The sequence below is a fragment of the Trachurus japonicus genome, chromosome 6 (assembly GCF_045865225.1).
Source record: "Trachurus japonicus isolate A0001 chromosome 6, Traja_1.0".
Lineage (NCBI taxonomy): Eukaryota > Metazoa > Chordata > Actinopteri > Carangiformes > Carangidae > Trachurus > Trachurus japonicus.
The window spans coordinates 27,463,074-27,485,529 of NC_140912.1; the positions used below are offsets into that span (position 1 = coordinate 27,463,074).

Genomic DNA, 22,456 nt, shown 5'->3' on the forward strand with positions numbered 1-22,456 from the left:
ACAGATGTGATAAAGCTACATGAAGAGCAGAGTAATGAGCCGAACATAAAACCCAGCGTGGTTGTGAAGGGCTTCGATACGTCTGTTGTCATTTTCTGGTTCATCTTCACGCCTGTGATTGTTGCAGGATTCATCATCGGTTGCCTTCATCGTTTCTTATTTTTGCCTTTTTTTTTTTTTAGATCAGAAACTTCACTTTTCACATCAGACGTTGAGTTTCTGTAGGAATCGCCTCTCGCTGCTGTTTTCAGTCTTCAGTTGTTTTTTGGTTTTTTTTCCCCCAGCAGTGTGTGGAGAAGCAGGCTGATGTCTGGTTGTGTTGTTGTTGTGCATGCGTCTCAGGCTGCAGCGACTTTAATGACTCGCCTCTGTTTTACCGTCTGAATGTCATCAAGGAGTCATAAAAATAATAATGAATGTGGCTTTGACTTCTTCTCACAGCATGAGCCGATTTCCATGGGATCATGTCGTCAGTGGAGGTGGGGGAAATAAAAAAATAAATGAATGAATAAATAAACACAAAGACGTGTGCAAGTGAGAAACGTGCCTGAACTTTTTGTCGATATTCTAACAAATGTGAAAAGAGCAATCAGATCTATGTTTTCTAATTATTTTGTGTACAGCTCTATTTAGGTAGACGACAAAGTATAACAATGTATTTTTGTGCTGATGACATTGCGTGGCTATTTTACTGACACAAAGCTTAACAAACCGACTTCAGCTGCTGTAAATAAAACTTTAAGAAAAAAACAAAAAGGTCAATATGTAAAGATAAGTGCAGTGTATGTGTGTTGCTGTAAATGTACATGTACTTTCTTTTTTTCCCTCTCTCTCTGAATGTAGGAGAATGACACAGCCTGATGTTTTGTTACACAGCCTGAATCTTCCTCAAACTAATTAACAATATCATAAATGCCTGTACTTCTTTTTTTAATATTAAGCAAAAGTGTGTGTGTGTGTGTGTGTTCATGTGAGGGCTGTGCGACAAATTCCTACTGTTTGAATCCATTTTTCCTTGTGGCGGTGTGAGTGTCTAGGTCTGTATTTTTGTGGGGGTGAATGGTTGTTGTGTGTTTGGTGGGGGAAAGACCAAAAACAAAACAAAAAAAACAATGACTTGTAAAATTCTGAGTTTTTCTGAATTGGATGAACGGGTTCTTCTTCATGTTCTCATGTCAGGAATTACTGAATCTACCAATGAGTGGTCAAACCAAACGGGGCATTACACACAAACGCAACATCAGCATTAGCTCTGCTCGGATTAATAAACCCTCAATAAAAACATGTTAAAGCCCCTGAAAATATGTACGTTACAAACATTACGTGTAACATTCAGATATAAATCGCAAAATATGCAACAATCGGTGAGAGTTGAAGTCAAAGTTTGAGATTTTTGACATTTTTTAGCATAAAGAGTGGGGAAACTTGTTAAGAGGAAGCCTGGTCCTGTATCCTTATCTTATCCAGATGTTGATGCACTACAGTATGTGTTGTTGACACTTGGGTTTTTGAAAGAAGTGAACGAGCTGCTCCGGTGGATTTCGGACGAGAGTTATTTCCTGTTTTTCGTGCTAAAACATCTAAAAACCTTCTTCTGGCTCCAGTTTCAGACATGGAAAACTTTATTTCCCACACTATTCAATGACGATGGCGAAGCTCAAAAAAATGCAGCTAATCTGCTTTTCTTTGTTTCCTGTTTGTTTTTAACTCGTCAGGTGTGGTTTGATCACTTGGTCCTGATTGGTGGATACAGATTTTGTGACATCACCTTTTTTTTTTTTCCTTTTACCCCATTTCAAACCAGTTTTGAGCACAAACAGAAAAATAAATCATAGGTGACGTGACCTGGCTTTGTTTTTTTAGGGATTTGGCACTTAAACTGGTTTTCTTTCTTTCTTTTCCCCCCATCAGGCTTTTTGTAGGAAATATATGCTTTATTTTTGTTCTTATTACGGTTATTTAAAATGTTTTGTTGCTTTAATCTTGTGTTATTGCACTGTTTTATTTTTTCATGAAGTAGAAATGTTACATGTTCTCCTGGATGTTTCAGATCTGTGTCAAGTAGGAGTTGTGTCTTTTCTTCTTTCTTTTATTTGTTTTGCTTCTTGTTTTCAGGGCTCAAACTTTACATTTGCTTGTGTTTTCGTGGCCGACAGACACACACAAACACAGAGCGTCGATCTTTTTAAAGGTGTGTGTGGAACAGGAGTCGTTGCCGCACACACACAAACACACACATCAGTGTCAATGTAAATTTCCAAAAGAGGAAGAAAAAAAAATTGAACCAACAAATCAATGGTGCCTTTTGTTTGTAAACCAAAAAGAAGGAATAAACGGTGTTTAATCCCCTCCCTCTGTTTCTCATGTTTGATTTTTATCTATTTCTTTATCGACACGGTTACTATACACAGGTAAATCGACTTGGGTCTCGATCCGTCCGTCCAGTTGACCTGTTTCCTGTGGTGCGTAACAGATCCATCCCTCCACTTTCACGCACGCCGCCGTCCCTGCAAGCCAGATTAAAGTGGAGCGCTATTGAACAGCTCCATTAAGATTTAACGCTGCCATTCAGGATTATACTCGACTCCATGAATGGAGAGGATCGGCCCCCTGTTGTCCTCGATCTGTGTGGCTCCGTTTTAACCCTAAAGGTGTTCGTTTAGTTTTTTTCTCCTTTAACCTCTGCACAGTTTTCATATTCAGTGTAAAAAGTAGATTTTTTGTTTGTTTTTGTAGTTTTATCATATTCTTTAAAGGCTGTGGTGGATCAGACGATGCCACACAAGGGCAGGTAACATGATTACTGCTGCACTAAACTGCCGTGTTGTCCTTGCTTGACTCGCTTGGTTGCCAAGCAAAGTGACGCTGGAGATTGTGTCTGGGTTCAGTTTCACTCTGGAGAGGAGAGGAGAGGGTTTTTCGTTTCAGCGGCCGTGAAAGAGGAAGAAGAAGTTTCTCACTTTGGAGTTGGAGTGCGTTGACTTAAAACTGAAGTGGAACAGCAGGGAAACTGTTGATCTGTTGTGTTAAAAAAACAAAACAAAACTCAAATTTATGAGCCACAAAAACAAAATTAATCGAATGTTAAATCAAAGTTTTGGTTTTGTATCCTATAATATTTACTCATTCTGACCACTGCCTGTTTGTTTTATGGGCTATTAGACTCTGAATACAGTCCTACAGTGATGTGAAACCCTCCCTCGACCCTCCTCCTCCTCCTCCCCTGTAACACCTGGCAACAGCCGCATGGCAACTGTGGCCCGGCAACCGTGCCAAGCGCTGAGCCACAACCAGCCGTGCACACCCAGCGGGGCCGGGGCCACTGGGCTGCATAAACAGGAACCAGGGGCTTAGCGGGCTTAGAGCGGGAGCCCCCGAGGCAGAAAACACACACACACACTCATACACACTCCTGTACAGACCATAATGTTCATATGTCAGCGAACAGAGAGCAGATTTACAACACACACACTCACAGTTGCACCTGATGGTATTATTTTACATCATCATCATCAGTGGATCAGGGTCCGGTCACCTGGAGCTCCGCCTCCTCACCTGCTGTTTCACCACAAACCATAATGAACTTAACTCCCCAGGGTCGAATACATACCAACAAGCCATAATCCCTATAGTCATAGTAGTAGGTTCGTTACCTTTGATTGTCGGTGCAAGCTCTTTTTAGAACGGCAGAGCAGAGCAGCGAGCTGCTCAGAGCTATGCCATGGAGGCTAATGGGATTTCTTGGTTTCCCTCATCAAACTCATCAAATACACAATCCAACAACTCCAAAACGCTCTGGTGGACAAGTTGTGACCTGCACATTCACCACGCTATGAGATAATAACAGAACGTTATGGGACGGAGTTGTTTTAGAGGCAAATGCAGAGACTGCTTGCCGAAAAACTGCTCCCAACGGGAACACGCATCAGAGGTTTTGCATGAATTTGCCTCTAAAACAACTCGGTCTCGTAACGTTGTGTTATTATCTCATAGCGTGGTGAATGTGCAGGTCACAACTTGTCCACCAGAGCGTTTTGGAGTTGTTGGATTGTGTATTTGATGAGTTTGATGAGGGAAACCAAGAAATCCTGTTAGCCTCCGTAGTCTAGCTCTGAGCAGCTCGCGGCTCTGCTCCGCCGTTCTAAAAATAACTTGCACCGACAATTAAAGGTAACGAACCTACTCTTAAAACTATAGGGATTATGGCAATGGACCAATTTGCCAAAATGTTGAACTATCCCTTTAAGAAAAATTGTTGTTGTCATTTACAACGAATGATACCGGGTCATGCAGGTGGTTTTGGTCCGGGTTTAATGAGGAAGAGAAACCACATCATGTTCAAGAAATATTTGAGTTTTTCTAACTCTTTATCTGCGCTGTCGTATCAATCACAATAAACACCACACCTACTGTGTTGTGTTCATAGCTGCAGGATCTTATCTGTTTGTGTCAGAACAGGAAGCACAAACTCACCGCACACTGAATTTACTGATTGTTATATTCTCCTTCTTAGTGCTTCACACACGCAGTAGCTGCAGTTTTTCAAATGTGTGAGGTCAAATCGGCTCCGGCCACAGATCTGACTCATTCTTCTTCACGCCGTTCAGTTGTTGCAAAGTGAATGTGGAGCTGCGTCGTCCTCTCCATAAAACTTTACCTCAAAGGTCACCGATCGTTTAGTTTCTGGGTTTTCACTCTGAGCTTTTATTGCTGTAGCTAAACCTTATGAATGAAACCTACAAATCCTTGAAGACAAATATGCAACCATTATAATCTACAGTTGATTTTAATCTTCCCTCTCTCTTGATCTGCATCTGCGTCAGTGTGTGTGCGGCCTCTCTTTGTCTGCGTTTTATGACTGTTGTTTTACAGCGGCAGTGGGGATGTTTGTGTCTTTGTTGCAGAAACACCACTACGCCACAGTCGACCTTGAGAGCTCTGAGCTTTCAGATCCTGCACTTCATTTTGCTGTGACGTTTGGTTTGAACTCACCACTCCACCAGGATCTTCGGGGTCCTTTTTAAAAAAACATTTTGTCTCCTTAGTAGCACCCAGTGTTGTTGTTGTTGTTGTTGTTGTTGTTGTGTGCACCAGGGATGAGGACCACTGCCGCTTTGCTCTCTCTCTGTTTTTGTATAAACACCGTCATCCAAGCTGCTCAGACAGGTAAGTGATGCAACCTTACTGCACTTTAAAGGTGCATTGTGTAGAAATTCCTCCCATCTAGCATTGCGGTTGTATATCGCAAGCAACTGAATCGTATTTTTCATGCTGCATTCACGCGAAATTGGACAGACGGCAGATGGACGACAGCCTCTGCATGTAACGACATAAACAAGCCTCTATGTAAACAAGTGGTCCGTCAGCACGAGGCAAAACAATACACGTGACAATATGTTGTCATGGCGATGTCGTATTGTTTACCTGACCCACGTTTTACCGGCTTTCTCTCGACTTCTGTGACTAAAATGACATCTGGTTTGTTACCGACGGCCGTCTGCCCGACTGCACGTGAATGCAGCATCAGTGAATAGCAAATTCAGAGCTTATCGGAACACTTCAGTTTGTTGATGGGGGTGATTTAGGCTACTGATTAATGAAAAACATACTTTTGAACGAAATAATCGATTTTCGTGATAGATAACAGGAGAAGTTACACAATGTCCCTTTAATAGATGATGCAACACTGAACAATGTGACGTTTTCATCTCATCAGGGTCAAAGTGTGGCGTTCCTCATGCGTGGAGCCCCGTGGTTCAGTCTCTGAGGGTGGTCGGAGGGTCCGAGGCCTCGTATGGATCACACCCATGGCTGGTCAGTCAGTATATACACTAATGTGTTTCGTAACACAGACAGTGATACTGTTTAATTTGCATTTTCTGCTGCTGCTGAAGTTTTGGCTTCTTTAAGCTTATCACTTCATATCATGCAAACTTAACCACAGTTTCTCCTGCTGCCGGTGGTAACAGTTGCTTCCTGTGCAACCACACGAAAAAAAGACTGACAGTGTGTGAAGTAGGATGTCCTGCTGAATCATCACCACCAGTGTTTTATCAATTTATTTACTGTCTGCACTCAGACATTTAACTGCATGACAATGTTGCAGCGTATTAAAGAGGAACTATGCAAGATGCCATAGCTTAAAGCAACTACAAAGAACTTTTAACTGGAAATGCAAAAGTCTCTCGTTTCTGCTGATGTATGACCTACAACAGCAAATGAGGTCAATACAATAATACAACAAATATATTTTATTAGCATTTTCGTACATACACTTGTATTTACATACATATGGATATATCAAATTATAGACCTGTGCCTCATTAACAAAGCCACCTGCTGCGGTACAAGTGCTGTTAACGGAACAAAAATTACAAACAAACAACACACACATCACAGACGTCTACCTCTCAGCCATAAAACATTTTGTGCATAATTTAATGACCTAATGTAATTGGGGGTATTTGAACTCATTATTCCTGTTATGAAGTTTACGTAATTGACTACTTATTCCTCTTCATTGTCATTTGCTACTGTAGATCAATACCATTAACAAACATAAACACATTAAACAGCTCCCATATCTGCCTTCCTTTTCGTATTTACGTCACTCTCTTCAAAGGAAAATTTGTCAGCGTTTGCCTCACCCAATATGTAACAATTGGTCTGCTGGCCAGATAAGCTGTTTCTAAATAGTGTGACTCTATACCTTTGTATACCTTAATTTTCAGTTCCCCTGTTAACATATCAGCATGAGATGGCTACTCTAGCTTCAAACTTTAGCACGATATAGCATCACTTATTTCTGAACTGACAGAAAGATGATGCTCTCATGACTGACCTCAGCTGTGTACGGTGACCTAAGAGTTCAATATGTGGTCATTTGGCCACTAATTATTACTAATTGTTAAGATTAACAGCCAGGTGGGGTCAGAGAAACCTAACTGGCAGCACCTTTACCTTTACTTTTCTCCACACTTCCTGTTTCTGAGTCATGTGTGTCCCTAACGCACCAATCAGAGGCCAGAGGGACTTAGAATAAGGGTGAATAAGAGGAAAAACTACAGCAATGGACTCAAGAAGTTATTATGACTGTTTTTAAGGGGTCAGATGTAAAAATGAATACTTGTAAATATGTAAACAATTATTATTTATGAGTATAAACACTGTAAATGTATTTTTTAGTGAATTAACTCATATATACAGTATGAATTAACACCTTTAACTCTCTACGCTCAGGTTTCCCTCCGGCTGAAGGGCTCTCATTTCTGTGGAGGAGCCATCCTGACCGGCCGCTGGATCATGACGGCCGCACACTGCTTCACATCAGTCTCCAAGTGCTGTTCTCATCCACTTCAATTAATGATTGTATGAACATTTCCAGGTTGAACTGAGTCGATTACTCTCCTCCTCCTCCTCTGTGCAGAGAGTTTCTCAGCGGTGTGCGAGTGGCCGTGGGAGAGTTCGATCGCAGAGTGGACGATGAAGAGGAGCAGGTCTTTCGTGTCAAGTCGGTGTCGGTGCACGAGAAGTACAATCATGCTTCACCTATGATCTACGACTTGGCTCTGGTGGAGCTGGATGGAGACGTCCGACTGGGCAGGTTTCACTTCTGATGATTAGTTTAATCAAATTTTGATGAGATGTTAACATTCATCACGTTTTATTAAGTCATATTTAACTTTAACTGCAGGTGTCTATGTCCAGCCAGTGTGTCTACCTGTGCCTGATGAGAAAATCCTTCCTCAAACCAGTTGCATTGTGGGAGGATGGGGCAGAATAAAGGAAAGTAAGTAGTTGCACGAAAACTTTTAACTGTATTTGTTGTATTATATTGTTTTTAATGATTGATCATTGTTATCTTTTATTCTTGATCTTGTCTCTTTCATATCTGACTACTGTGTTTGTTTTTATTCCTTTTATTGTTATCTCACTGATTATTTCTCTTTTTACTTTTGATCCTTCGTGTGCATTAGTCTCCAAGTCTTGATTTTACCTCTTATGTTATTGTTTTATTTTGTTCAATCAAACTGTAAAGTAAAGCACTTTGAATTGCTCTCACTTGACTTGAACTGTGCTATATAAATAAAATGTGTTTGATTGATTGATAGTTTTCCCACAACCCGACCAGATGTTGTTAAAGTCGACCTCAGCGTCTCATGTTGTTGTGTAGAGGGCCGTCTTCCTGCGGTTCTGAGAGAGGTTCGACTGGACCTGGTGGAGCCAGCCAAGTGTAAATACGTCCTCCAGACGGTCAAAGGCTCAGCTCTGAACCCAGGACCGGCCCGAGCTCAGGCGGCGGCCATGACGGTGCTGTGTGCCGGTCCGGAGAGAGGAGGGAGAGACGCCTGCCAGGTAGACAAAGCAGCATGCCGCTAATAACGAGATAATGTCAAGAAATAGCCAAGAAATAACAATTAATTGCATCATAATGTCTAGAAATAGCCCAGAAATAACGGTCAATTGCAAGGACTTGGTGGAGAAAAATTCTGTCCTTTCCCAAAAGATTCAAAGCATGAAAAGCATGTGTAATCTTTTGCCTTTATGAAAAACCTCACCTTACTATGCAATTAATTGTTATTTCTTGGCTATTTCTTGACATTACTATGCAATTAATTGTTATTTCTTGACATTACTGTTAGTTCAATAACTCCGACGACAACTGTACGTTTTCATGACTTTACTTCCAACTCGTGCACGACAACAACAAAGACTGACACCGCACTTCCTGACTCAGAACATACTCCACATTTGCGCATGCGCAGAGGGAAAAGTAACACATAACAAACTCCCCTTTTTTCTTTAAAGAAAAACAGTGCAAAGAAAATATTTCTTTTTCCTTTTTAAATTGCCTTAACATATAACCAGGTTTAAAGTTTCAACTTTAATAACTAGAGTAGAACAGTAGAGAAAAAGTCTTTGTTGTTTAGTCCATTTAGCTCTTAAGCTGCCATACACCTTCGCTGAGAGCCCTCAGCAGAACGAGTGCGGACGTCCCCTTCTTGGTCAAGCAGTCAGCGAGTTGCTCCTTAGTTGCTGACCACATGATCTGCTGAATAGTCCCAGAGCTGATAAGTTCCTTGATACCACTGATCTCGAGTCTTAGTCTTTTCTCTGTGACTGATTTGGTGGATTTGATAGCATCAAAAAGAGAGTGGTTGTCTGTTACACACACAATAGGCAAAGTGTTGCGTGTACAGTCACCTGTGTTGAGCTCTGAATAGAGTGTAGCTAAGAAGACTGCACTGTCGATGCCATCTCCTAGTGCCAAAGTCTCTCCAGCTAAAGTGCTTCGAACAACTCTTCTGATCCTCTTTGATTGCCAGCATATAGGTGAGAATCTTCCAGCCTCTCCCATGAGCATGATTAGATGTCCTCCTTGAGTGCCTCCATCTGGAAGATTTCCCATGGATGAATCGCTGAACACCACCAGCTTTAAGGAGCTGTCTTTTCCCAAGTACTGAAACCTCAAAGTCACTTCCTCTGACTTCAGTTTTCTGATCAGTTTATTTGCACAATGCAAAGTCTGAACAGTGGCGTGCTTTGTACTGGATGCTAGGATAGATATGTCACACAGTATGTCGGGTCTGCTTTGCCTCGCCACCCACAATATCTGGCCAATCTTTGACTTAAGCATATCATGTTCAGTGTCTGTTAGGGGGGCCTCTCGCTGTGTGGCTCTGGTGGGGTCCACAGGAATGGGCTGGAGATTTTTTATGTACCTCCATTGTTGCACTTGTATTTCATCCTCCACAGAGAGAACCTCCATTCCAATGTAGTTGAAGCTGTTGTGTTCTTCACGTCCAATTTGAAAAGCAGCTTTCAGGTAAGGGATGACTGTCATGGAGAACATTTCTGAACCCCCCCAGATAAAATCGTCCACATGACAAGCAAGGACTCCCATCACATTGCAAGAGTCATCCAGCCAGTAGAATACTGCAGGGTCCACTTTTGACACAGTACCTCCTGACTGCTGCATAATGTCCTTAACCCTATTATACCAATACAGAGAAGCGTCTGCCAGGCCATAAACACACTTCTTCAACTTCCACACAGTTCCTTTGCTCTGAGCTTCTTGGGGAGGCCTAATGTAGACATTTCGGGTTAACTCTTTACCTTGCAAAAAGGCTGCTTTAATGTCCATGGAGTTCAGCTGCCATTTCTTTTGACATATAACAGCCATGATCATTTTTAGAGACTCCGAGGCACAAGTAGGTGAGTCTTTTGGGAGCTCCTCAGTGTTCATTTCCTCAAAGCCTCTTGCAACTAATCTGGCTTTAGGTACAACCCCCTGTGGTGTTTCCTTAAGTGTGCACACCCACCTTGTAGTGATGCATTTCTGACCTTCATCTCTCACTTCTTCAAACACATTGTTCTGTTTCCAGTTGCTGAGTTCAGCGTGTTTGGCAGGCATGAAGGCATCATCATTCACAATCAGTACATCCTCTTCATGGCAGTCTGCACATAACTCAGCATCCTCAGTTGGACCCAGCTGAAGATTGTCCACTTGTCCTAAGTCCACTGATCCAGTTGTGCCAGCAATTTCCTCAGGCTCTGTGTACTGTAAATTATACCAGTTTTTGTATGTTCCAGTGGACTTTCCTGCCCGGCTGAGGATTTTTCCAGTGTGTGCTTGGCCACTTCCACTGTCTGTGTATGTAACTACTTGTCCAGTTTTCAGCTTAAGTCCTTCACAAGTAGTATTTGAGTGTGCTGATGTGTGAGGGGGCTCATTATTTATCCTGTTATCCTCAGTATCTTCATCATTTGAGGGTGCCTCTTCCTCACTTTCATTTACAGTGTCATTTTCATAGAGTCCTGTTTCTGGTAATGTTGCATTTTCAGTTCTCATCAGCTGATTATCTCTTTCTCTCACCACACAGCCATCAACCTTTCGAAGTCTGGATTGATGTACACGAACATAAGTGCCCCCGTGGCGAACAAATATCACCACACCATCTTGGCCGATGACCACACCTGGACCTTTCCACTCTGTAGAATCCACCCGTTTGTAGTAAACCTTATCCCCCGTTTCATATCGGTCATCAGTGGGTCGCAGTTGTTTACGAAGGGCTCTTCGGATCCGCTCAGAGCATTCTGCTTCAGTGAATGCTCTCCTTGTGGCATGTAATGCTGAGATGTGCTGGGCTATCCAAGTAGACACGCTAGTCCCTTCTAGAGCTGGCGGCTTATCAGTGAGAACTGACGGTAGATTTGGGTTCTGCCCGAACACTAGCTGGTAGGGACTGTAGCCATGCACATTGTGCATAGAGTTTTTTGCCATCAGGGCCCAGTCTAGGGCTGTCTTCCAATCACATCCGTTGTCTTTCTTTACTTTCAACAGGATTTCAGTGAGAGTTTGATTGTGCCTTTCCAAGAGACCATTGCTCCATGGACTATAAGCTGCAGTCGTTTTCACTTCAATGTTAAAGTTTTCAGCCATGTCCCTCATTTCTTCGTTATTAAATTCACCCCCATTGTCAGTGAACAGTCTGTGTGGAGGACCATGAACACTTATCCAGCAGTGAATAAAGTGCTTCACTATTTCTTTGGGTTTCTTGGTGGTAATAATGCTCCCTGCACTGAATCTTGTGAAGTGGTCAATGGCATGCAGATACCACACCCCTGGCTCTAGCTCATGTAAGTCCATAGCTACAGTTTCATTGTAGGTTGAGGCCATGGGTAAACCTACAGCTGGCTTCTGCTTTGGTTTACTGTATCTGATGCATGTTTCACAGTTCTTTACAATATCCTTCAGGATTATGATGCACTCATCATCAGTATTACCTGAGCAGGTCAGTAGTTTTTTCAATCTGTCGACTGAGGCATGTCCAAACTGCTTGTGCAGTTTCAATAGCACTTTTTGTTTTTCTTGTTTTGTCATGTTTTCCGTCACAATGAGGATGTCGTTTTCATTTTGGATGTCACTTCCATCTGGGGTATTCTTATCCCTCAAGTTCACACAATAATGTCCTGATGATGTCAGTTCAAGTTTCACAGGTTGCTTGAACATTATGGCTTTGTCATTCTCAATGTCCAAAACAGCACCTGCTCTTTTCAGTGAAGTTTTGCTTAAAAGCAAAGGGATATCGGCTGGAACAACTTCTGTCTCAATTTGACATTTAGTTTGTGCTATCACAGCTGGGATTTTCACTTTCTTTGTGGAATGGACAATTCTCCCATCACCAAACTTGAATGGTCTTGCACTTTTCATGTCCTTCATTTTCAGTAACTCATCCTGTGTTAGTTGACCGACATAATGATCGAGCCATTTTTCGCCACACACTGTTCTGGTGCAAGCTGTATCAATCACAGCAGATCCAAGAGACTCCACCATGAAAATCTCTGTGTCAGACAGTGTGTCTTTAGACAATAAAGTGATGTTGCATTCTTCAACCTCTGTTTGTCTTTCATCTTCTGTTAGTTTAGCGTGTTCATTTTTGTGGGGGCAGTCCTTTGCCCAGTGATATAAGCTTTGGCAAACTGCACATCTCGTTCTCCTACCATATCTGTCAAGCGGATTGGTACCTTGAATAGCTGCTTGATGTTGCGGATTTGACCTACTTTCTCTCCTGCCGGTAAACTTTGTGTAGTATGCAGCTTCAGTTGTATCTCCGCTCACCTGCAGTGCACCAGCGCCGCCCTGTGGCGTAGTGTCGCCAAATATCCTCTTCAAGGCGGCTTTCATGTTGTCAAACGTGAGGCTTGGACAAGCGGTAAGTGCCAACTGTTTGTCTTTAATATGAAGTCCCGCAGTGTCTAGCAGCTTGAATGCTAACACCGCATCCGGTAGCTCCATCTTGAACTGGCGAATTCTGTTGTACCTCCGTTCAAACTCGATAATGTAATCCGCCATCGAAACGCCATTGTCTTTCGTTATCCGGTCAAACTCCGTGTACGCCTCGTATTGGCGGTCCTTTTCTTCTTTCAAAAACACCGTGTCCAGTTTTATCAAAAGTGTAGTCATTCCATCATCTTTGTTCAAATCCCCTGCGGCTATTTCCAGCGCGCTGTCCCTCGCTCTTCCTGTTAGCGACAAGGCAACCGCCAAGGCTTGCTTCTTTTTATCCAAGTCAGTAACAAGTCTCCAGATTTCGACTTCATTTTTCCAACTTTCGTAGGACTTTTTCTCATCAAACGCCGGCGGAACTTTATAATTACCAGCGGCCATCCTCTGCTACCAATGTTAGTTCAATAACTCCGACGACAACTGTACGTTTTCATGACTTTACTTCCAACTCGTGCACGACAACAACAAAGACTGACACCGCACTTCCTGACTCAGAACATACTCAACATTTGCGCATGCGCAGAGGGAAAAGTAACACATAACAATTACTACCCAATTAATTGTTGTTTTTTGGCTATTTCTTGACATTGCTACCCAATTAATTGTTATTTCTTGGCTATTTCTTGACATTACTACACAATTAATTGTTATTTCTTGGCTATTTCTTGACATTACTACACAATTAATTGTTATTTCTTGGCAATTTGACATTGCTTTGCAATTAATTGTTATTTCTTGGCTGTTTCTTGATATTACTACCCAATTAATTGTTATTTCTTGGCTATTTCTTGACATTACTACACAATTAATTGTTATTTTTTGGCTGTTTCTTGACATTATCGCGTAATTAGCGGCCTGTAAATTAAAGTGTTACAAATCACATACATTTAGTTAAAAAAAAGCCCCTTTCAGCCCATTTAGTCTGTCGTTCCCTTCGTCCTCCCTGCAGGGGGACTCTGGGGGTCCTCTCATGTGTCCAGCGGGGTCAGGCCGAGGTCACTGGGTGGCGCTGGGCGTGACTTCCTGGGGTAAGGGATGTGGTCGGAGCTGGGGAAACAACAGCAGCCGCCCTCCCACCAAACGAGGATCTCCGGGGGTTTTCACTGATGTCAGGCTGCTGCTGCCCTGGATCAAACGGAAGCTGAGAGAGGGTGAGAAAGATTAAAGCTTCATCATTAAATGAGCCAAGAGGATTGTTGGTGGGAAGTCATTATGAGGCTCCACGAGGCGCTGATTGTTTGATTGTTGGTTTTGAGCCATTGATTAGATCTGTTGAGTAGTTTATGAAACAAATGACATGATCAGATTTTGTTTGGATGATACAGTGCTCACAGAAACCGACTAGCACAATTTTGAAAAGGCGAAGAAGGGGTATGAATACTTTCTGAATGCACTGTACGTACAGAATATTTGATATATTGGTGAATAAAAGTTTTATTTCTTGTTAATATTTTCCTCTTCATCTGTTTTCTTTAGCTGATCAGCAGCAGCAGCAGCAGCAGGGAATGACCGTATCGGGTGAGTTTTTTTTCTTTCATCACAGCAACTCGAATTCATCTATATTTCATCATGTGCACATGACTCTTTGATGTACGCTGTGTGTGTGTGTGTGTGTGTGTGTGTGTGTGTGTGTGTGTGTGTTAGGACTCTGCAGTGTGAAAGATGGGCCTGTTACTGACAGTGAGGGAGTCATCAGAAACCCCGCCCTCTCCAGTAATCGTTATGGAAACAATGAGTGAGTTAAGTCAAGTTTAAATATTTTTATCTGCAGCTAAACACCATAAAAACATAATTCACACTGGTCAACGTTAATATTGTTTCCATATTTTACACTTTTCTGGAGTTTTTATCAGAAATTTTGATACATGAGAAAACATATTTATGGTTGAAACCAACTCAGTGTTGTTTTGCGTCTCCTCTCTGTGCTTCTCTCTGTGAGCCAATCAGGAGAGAGGAAGCTCTCAACCTCTTTTCTGATTGGGTGACTCTTATCTGAGTGAGCCAATAAAAACAGAGTGGATTTTGAAGTAAAACACTTGGAGAAACCAAATCCTGCAAGTGTTGGATGGTGGATACAGGTGGGCGGGGCTTAGTGACTGCTTTGTTGTGACATCACAAAGTGACAGGAAGTCCTGACAGCTGGATTTTAAAGGCTCAGTTTCTAAATACAGGCTGTGTGTGTTTCTCTGTGGACTGAGGCTTTCATACTTTCACAGTATTAATATAGAACCTAAAGCTGATCAATAATTGAAAAACATGGAAATTTTACAATGTGGGACCTTTAAATAAATTCAGTTTTTTTACTCCATAATCTCTTTTTCTCTGTGTGTCCATGTGTGTCCTCAGGTTGTGTGTGTGGCGTATCAGTGTTCCTCCAGGTTTTAGTCTTCTCCTGGAGTTTGACCACTTTGATCTGGAGAATGATTCTCACTGTTGCTTCGATCGACTCACAGTGTCAGCAGGAACCCACAGGCCTGTTGGTGAGACACACACGCGCACACACAGACACACACATTCACACTGAAGTATTTGTTCCCAGAGGGCATTTCACTGGCTATAGACCACATAACTTATCACCGCACGGACACAGAAGCAAAGAAATAATCAAAAGCAGAGATGTAATAAAAGAAATATATAAATAAATAAATGAAAAACCATTGAACATAGCATTTTTCATTACCAGAATGAATTTATTTTGCATTTATATTGGCATTAAATTGTTTTTTTTTATATATATATATATATTTGTTTGTTTATGTCATAATTTCTGTCCTTAATTTGAGATGTTGCCTTAAAAATCATCTCTATGTGTCACAAAGAGCCACTAAACAACAACAACCTATGATTCAGGGACAGATTAAAACCTAAACACTAAATAATAACAACAGTTTATTGTCGTCCTTGTTTTTACAGGAATATTCTGTGGAAGTGTTGTTCGCCACCCGGCGCTGCTAATTCATTCCCAGAATGCAACACTCCTCTTCTCCTCTGACATTAGCACGGCGGGAAGTGGCTTTGTCGTTAAGCACCGTGTCGTCCAGGGACTCTCTGATCCTGGTGGGAAACACACACACACACACAACACACAACACAGACACACACAAATACAGTGTCTATATACTGTGTATATACATGAAACACACACACAGACACACTTGATGCTGTACAGACACAGTGTCACCAACTGTTGTGTCTGTTGTGGATCTCGTAGCAACCGAGGCAGATGTCCCATGACACAATAATGAGCTGCACAAGACACACACACTTACTGTACACACACACGCGCACACACACACACACACACACACACACACACACACACACACACACACACACACACACACACACACACATACACACTCTGATATGTACTTAGCGGCAGTAGAGAGGATGAACTCAGCCGCTATTAATGAGTCTTTTATTCCCCTAGTGTGCACAAGTTTGTGTATCTGTGTTAAACTGGTTTGTCTTCTGTTGGGTGTGTGTGCACATCTGTGTCTCTCTCTGTGTGTGTGTGTGTGTGTGTGTGTGTGTGTGTTCAGGATGTGGGACACTTGTCCTGGTGGAAAACCAGACTGTCGTCCACAGCCCAAACTACCCACAATCCTACGGTAACGACTGTGTTGTCCGGTGGGTCGTCTACGCTCCACAGGGTCACGTTGTTAAGGTGACACACTGAAACCTTTCCACCTTAAACCTTTCCACCTTAAGTAGAGTAGAGTGGAGTGGTCAGGCTAACAGTGGGGTTTGTGTTTCAGCTGGAGTTTTCTGATGTGGAGCTGGAGGAGTCGGATGGATGTTTGTACGACTCCCTCTCCGTCCTGGGCGACGTGGAACAGACGGAGGAGATCGGTACGATGGCTGGATTTTCAAAATTCTTTTTATTTTTTTTATTTTTAACAGTCTGTTTATTGAATTTTACATATTGGAAAAACAATAGTGTTCTAATTACAGATATAAATTCAACATACCCCAGAACAGATACCAACCCCACGCCCCCATCCCTCCGGCACCTAGCCCCAACAGATGGACACATAGTTAAAAGTAAATTAAAGACACACAAAAGAAAAAAAAGATGGGTTGATAAGGGAAGAGAAAAAGAGGGTAAATAAATAAACAAGAGAATTAATTAATGTATGAATAGATACAAATAAATAAATAACAGTAACAGCAGTAATACTCAATAAAAAATAAATAGACTAATAAGATCAATAAAGAAGCATGAATAAAAATTCTTTATTCTTTATTCGGACCTTCATTAGCTGCCACTAACGCGGTAGCTTCTCTTCCTGGGGTCTGCATAATACAGAGTATTATAAAAACATGATATAGATAACTGATATCTATTATGTATTATGTTATCTGATCCAACAAGTTAGTTTAAAAACATTTTCATGACAAAAACAAGTCAAATCACATAGAATAGATGTCAGATACCTGATCCAACAAGTCAAATTACAAACATTTCCATAACAAAGTCCACTAAAAAATCATTCATTCATATCTCAATCCATTATAGTAAGTGCAGTTGTGTGTGTGTGTGTGTTTATGTTTATGTTTATTAAAGACTCCCATTAGCTGCTGGGCTTTCCAGCAGCTACTCTCCCTGGGGTCTTGATCACTCAGCAACTGAAATGTTGATCTCTCACATAAATTATTTGAGAGCACTATAGACAGTTTGGTTGCTTACTGTAACAGATATTTCCAAAGAAACTCACTAAATTGCATTCAACCTCTCTTCCTCTCTAATCCACAAAATAAAGTGTTTCCGCCTGAAGAGAGAGTTGTTGTGTTGATGTTGTGTTGATGTTGTTGTTGTTGTTGTTGTGTAGCGGTGTTGTGCGGCAGCAGCGTCCCTCCTCCCGTCCTGTCCTACCACAGCGTCATGGTGCTTCACTTCTCCACAGACGACAGCGTCGCACACAGAGGATTCAGAGCCACAGTGACGTTCATCAGCAGAGCAGGTACAGCATGTATGGTGTTTAGATGGATGGAAATGGATTTATACAGTGGTGGATGGAGAATGGATGGATAAATATAGACAAATTGATGGATGGATGGATGGATCAAGTCAAGTCAAGTCAAGTAGTTTATTTGTTCCAACTTGGGCAATTTTGGTGCAGTCTAGGTGTTAAAAACATAAAAACATTCCAACACATACATACAACACCTCAATAGATATCTAAAAACAAACACAATAATTCAACAAAAGGCAAATTTCAGGTTAAGTGCCAACCACATAGATCCCCAACATCAACAACATCATCATCGTCGTCAATATCAAACTCATCGTCACCATCATCACCATCATCGTTCAACCAGATTGAGCTCCCTAATGGAAGTGGGGATGAACGAATGTCTGTACCTGTTCTTTTGAATGAATGGATGGATGGATGGATGGATGGATGGATGGATGGATGGATGGATGGATGGATGGATGGATGGATGGATAGATAGATAAAAGCTTTGGTTGAAAAATAAAAGTTTAAGACGTTTCTAGAGACAGGAAACTCCACCCAACGAGCTGAAAACATCAAACTACCACGACCACGTTGAAGCTAAAACAAAGATAAAAAAGAGAGACCCTAACCCAAAAATAAAAACATACAGCTGCTGAATTCTCCTTTTTTTCCCTCTAGACCTGCACCGTGATGAGGACAGAGCTGGTCCAGACGCTCAGCGAGGAGCCTGGAGACGTAACCATGGTGATCTGACAGCTGAACGGCAACGCATCGCATCACACAACCGGGGTCTGTTCAGTCAAAACGTTCTCTTAGTATTTTAGCCTTGTGTTATCTTTATTATTGTTCTTCAGTGCTTTTAATAGCCACAATTGGACATTAACCAACAACCTTCAGCAGGCATCACTTATTTTTATTATTATTTAATAGATTTTATTGATTTTTATCTAAACAAAACATAAACAACATACAAGTGCTCTCTGTATTCACCAAAATGACGTAGCTCACGACCGTCCTCACCCCAAAGAGTAAAAAAGACGTCAGAAAAGAAAAGAAAAAGAAGAAAAGGAGTCTGACCGCCAGCCCCAACTGTTGCTACACCCTATACACACACTGTGCCCTCTCTCATCCATGTACAGTGGAAGTAAAAATATAAATTATACAAGTACACGAGGCAATAACTGGGTGGATGACGTTAATAAAAATAATTTAATGAAATAAAGGCAGTTAAACAATAAAATACCTAAATAAATTAACTAAAACCATCAGTACAACAAGTGCATCACTTTTTAATTTCCCCTGGAAACACTTAATGTTGTGTTGTGTTGTGTGTATTTGCAGCACACACGGTTTGTCTGTTGTGTTTGTAGCTTTGCACTGAGCCCTCAGGGCCACCGTACCTACTCCAGTGAGTGTTAGGAGCCAAACAAAGCAGCTTGAAGTGGCATTTAGAGCATCGATGAGACATTTAACACCAGAGTTACGACTGACTGAGGCGTGAGAAGCCTTCAACAATATACTAACAGAGGAATAACACACACAGACACACACACACACACGCTCCTTAACGCACAAATATTGATTTTTACACATTGAATTTGTTATATATCAAATATAAAACTTTATCTGTCAGTTTTTTTTAAATCCAGATAATATTTTTCTCTCCTTTTTGACTTTTTCTCAGTGTTTTCTGAGAAACAAGAATCTAAATATTGAAAGCAAGCTGTCCCACACACGATATTGTTGTTTATGTCAGATTTTAAAGTTCAGTTTCCTCCTTCACAGTGAAACAATAACAGCTCTGGTTATGCCGATTCCCAATTTTCTAGTCATTTCTGGCTCAGAGAATCCGTTCTCAGCTTCGTCTATTGAAATGTAATGACATGCGTGTGAGCCTCACCCTCTCCCCTGCATCTACATCTCTACACCACAGAACAGCAGAAACATCTCCGCTCGTCTCCGTCGTCTCCACAGAGACTGAATCTTTCAACAGGCGGAGGAACAGGTGGCTGCAGCTGCGTTTTCCTTCAGAGGCTTTTCCCTCTGTCTGTCGTGTGCGTCCTGCTCCTCTTCTACTGTTCCACTCTGATTTATTATTAATCTGTGTGTCTTTAATTAGGAATCGAACTGGGTTACAGACAGTACAGAGTCGGCTGCTGAGTTTTCCAACAGAACAGAAGCAGCGCGGCGGTGTTTTTTCATGACACTGTGAATTTATCATGCCGTCGCATCTGAAAGTCGCTTTATTCTTTTTTCTTTTCTTTTTCTTTTTTTTTCATCTGACTTCTTCCTTTCTGCACTCTCTCTCTCTGTCTCTCTCTCTGTCTCTAGGGTCCACCCTCGCCACACCCAGCTCCCTCGGGGCCGTCGTGCTGCTTTGTTTAGGCTCTTTCTCTCTTCCTGTGTCTCTTGTGTAGTCGAGGAAACTGCCGTCACTATACACTCACTCTTTTGCTCCACAGTTTTGTGTTTTACCGGCCTGTCGAACTGCCAGTGAACTCGACACCCACTGGACGTCCAGCAGCAGCAGCAGCAGCAGACAGACAGACAGACACAGACGGATATCACATGATGCAGCTAGACGCTCGCTCAGTGTTGTGGCTCATGAGTTTCCTCTAAATACGGTTTTATTTCCCTCTTAATTCCCCATGCAGCCCCAGAGACATGTTGTTTATCATCCTCATATTCACTTCACAGCGTACTGTACATAAATTAACACGCTGCATATCATAAAACCACGGTTATTATGACTCATTAGAACAATTTGTGATCAGCTGCTTCACGGCTGCCAAGGTTTAATTTATGAGCTCATAACAGATCAGCCACCACTGCACTAACTTGTTGTGACCATGGTGCATTGAATTCTTAATTAACACTAATTAGTTATTGCTTGTAGTTTTTGACGTACTGTAAATCATCTTCTAGTCAGGAGTCATCTGTAAAATATGTAACTATCTGATATAAACACTGATTCACTGACCACCAAACTTTAATATAATGTTTGATCAGGAACTGACACAGTATCAAATACAGAGGTTTGTGAAGCACAGCGCCCTCTAGTGAAACTTTATAGGAACTACAATAGGAAAAATTTAAAAGTTATATCAATTAGATTTTATATATAATTTCAAATATATCATATAAATGTATTTATTTAAAAAGAGGGTTGAATATGTGTGTATGTGTAGTGTTAGTGAGATCAAGCAGCACATAATGATATAACAATGGCGTTCATTGTAATATGACTGTTTCTGTCTCGTGGATGAATGAATGTGATTATGTGCATCTGTTGCAATTTAGTAACGCGTTGGTATTATTATTATTATTGGCTCTTTAATTTTTATTGCACACGCTGGCAGCAGCTCTCAGACACATGTGGAACTAATGACAGTGAAATAAAAGTGAAGCGATGCCTGATCCATTGGATACACTGTAGGAGAATATGTTTCTTGTTTTTGTATTTTTTTAGTTGTTTTTTTTTTATGGGATAAGTTTTTGATTTTCTTTTTCATCTGTATGAAACCTCACTGGGTAATTTTATACTACTTTGTCTTTCAGTGCACTGGTTTAAGAGATGAAAAAGAAAAAAATATCCTAGTTAAAAAAGATTTAGCTTGCACTGCTTTTACAGAAAAAACAAATTTAACAAATTATTAATGCAAAAAAAATCCCCATGCCTTCAGGGCTTCCATAGTTTCTGCTGCTTTTAACAAGTCAAAAAAAATCTGAAACAGTTTAAATTCCTGTGTTTTCTGAACTGTAGCTGTGGATCAGTGGTCGATGATACTAATGAACTTTATTTCATAGTTTCATAGTTGTTGTTTTTTTTTTATTCTCTGTGTTTTAGTGAACCTGAATGTCACTGATCCAGATGTGCAGCGGTCCAGCAGCAGAGCCCTGTCCCACCAGAGTGACGTGGACCAGAGGACTCCTCAGGATCCCAGCCGCCGTACGGACACGGGCTCAGACGACGAAGACTACAATGGAGAATCCTCAGGGACAGTGTAAACAGAAACCTATGAGAAAACATACAGTGGCATCACGCAACAGTTTGGGCAATTTCTGTTAACGTGAAAAGTTAAAGCAGAAGTAAGCGGAATATTTGTGTTAATATAAGTCTTAAATAGTTATATCTTCCGACAGCAATCACTTACATAGAGTGTTTGGTCTGAAACACGGGTCTGTCAGTCACTCTGCTCTGCTGTAAGCCGAGGAGAAAACTTTCCTTGTATCCTACAACCTTTATCCAATGAGGAGAGAGAACGGCATAAAGGGGCGGTCCTCTCTGTGTGTGCAGACAAGGGATGCGCGTGAATGTGGTGACGTAGGGACGAGGGCGGGGGCTGCTAACCCCATCGGCTGACAGGAAGTTAGCCAAAACGACCGGATCGCTTACTTCTGCTTTAAGCAAGTGGAAGATGAAATGATCTCCAAAAGGCATAAAGTTAAACATGAAACACTCTTTTTGCAATATTTTTAAGCAACATCACTGTATTATTTTTGTTTTCTACAGTTTCAGAGTGAAAAAGGGAAACAAAGCAGCAGCCTGCAAAAGAATGGGAAACCCAGGAGACTTGAGCTCTCAGATAACTTTGACCAAGGCATCAGACAAGATATTTACTATTTACACACTGTGATAGTTTCCAAAGGGGGGGCTACTAGCTACTAACTATACTGTATATGCAGGGGGCCCAAACCTTTGCTG

At 41.5% G+C, this 22,456-nt stretch overlaps 1 protein-coding gene across 1 annotated transcript; it reads left to right on the plus strand.

The window, feature by feature from the left end:
- Nucleotides 1–5,096: 5,096 nt before the first annotated feature.
- On the plus strand, nucleotides 5,097–21,803 carry ovch2 (ovochymase 2). The gene is made up of 16 exons (XM_085780088.1): nucleotides 5,097–5,166; nucleotides 5,717–5,814; nucleotides 7,240–7,337; nucleotides 7,427–7,599; nucleotides 7,694–7,789; nucleotides 8,174–8,355; nucleotides 13,740–13,941; nucleotides 14,267–14,308; nucleotides 14,435–14,525; nucleotides 15,137–15,270; nucleotides 15,704–15,847; nucleotides 16,333–16,457; nucleotides 16,549–16,642; nucleotides 17,623–17,754; nucleotides 18,430–18,540; nucleotides 21,599–21,803. Exons 1-16 carry the CDS (start codon nucleotides 5,097–5,099, stop codon nucleotides 21,757–21,759), a joined length of 1,953 nt encoding a protein of 650 aa, XP_085636214.1. The 3' UTR covers nucleotides 21,760–21,803.
- Nucleotides 21,804–22,456: the final 653 nt, after the last annotated feature.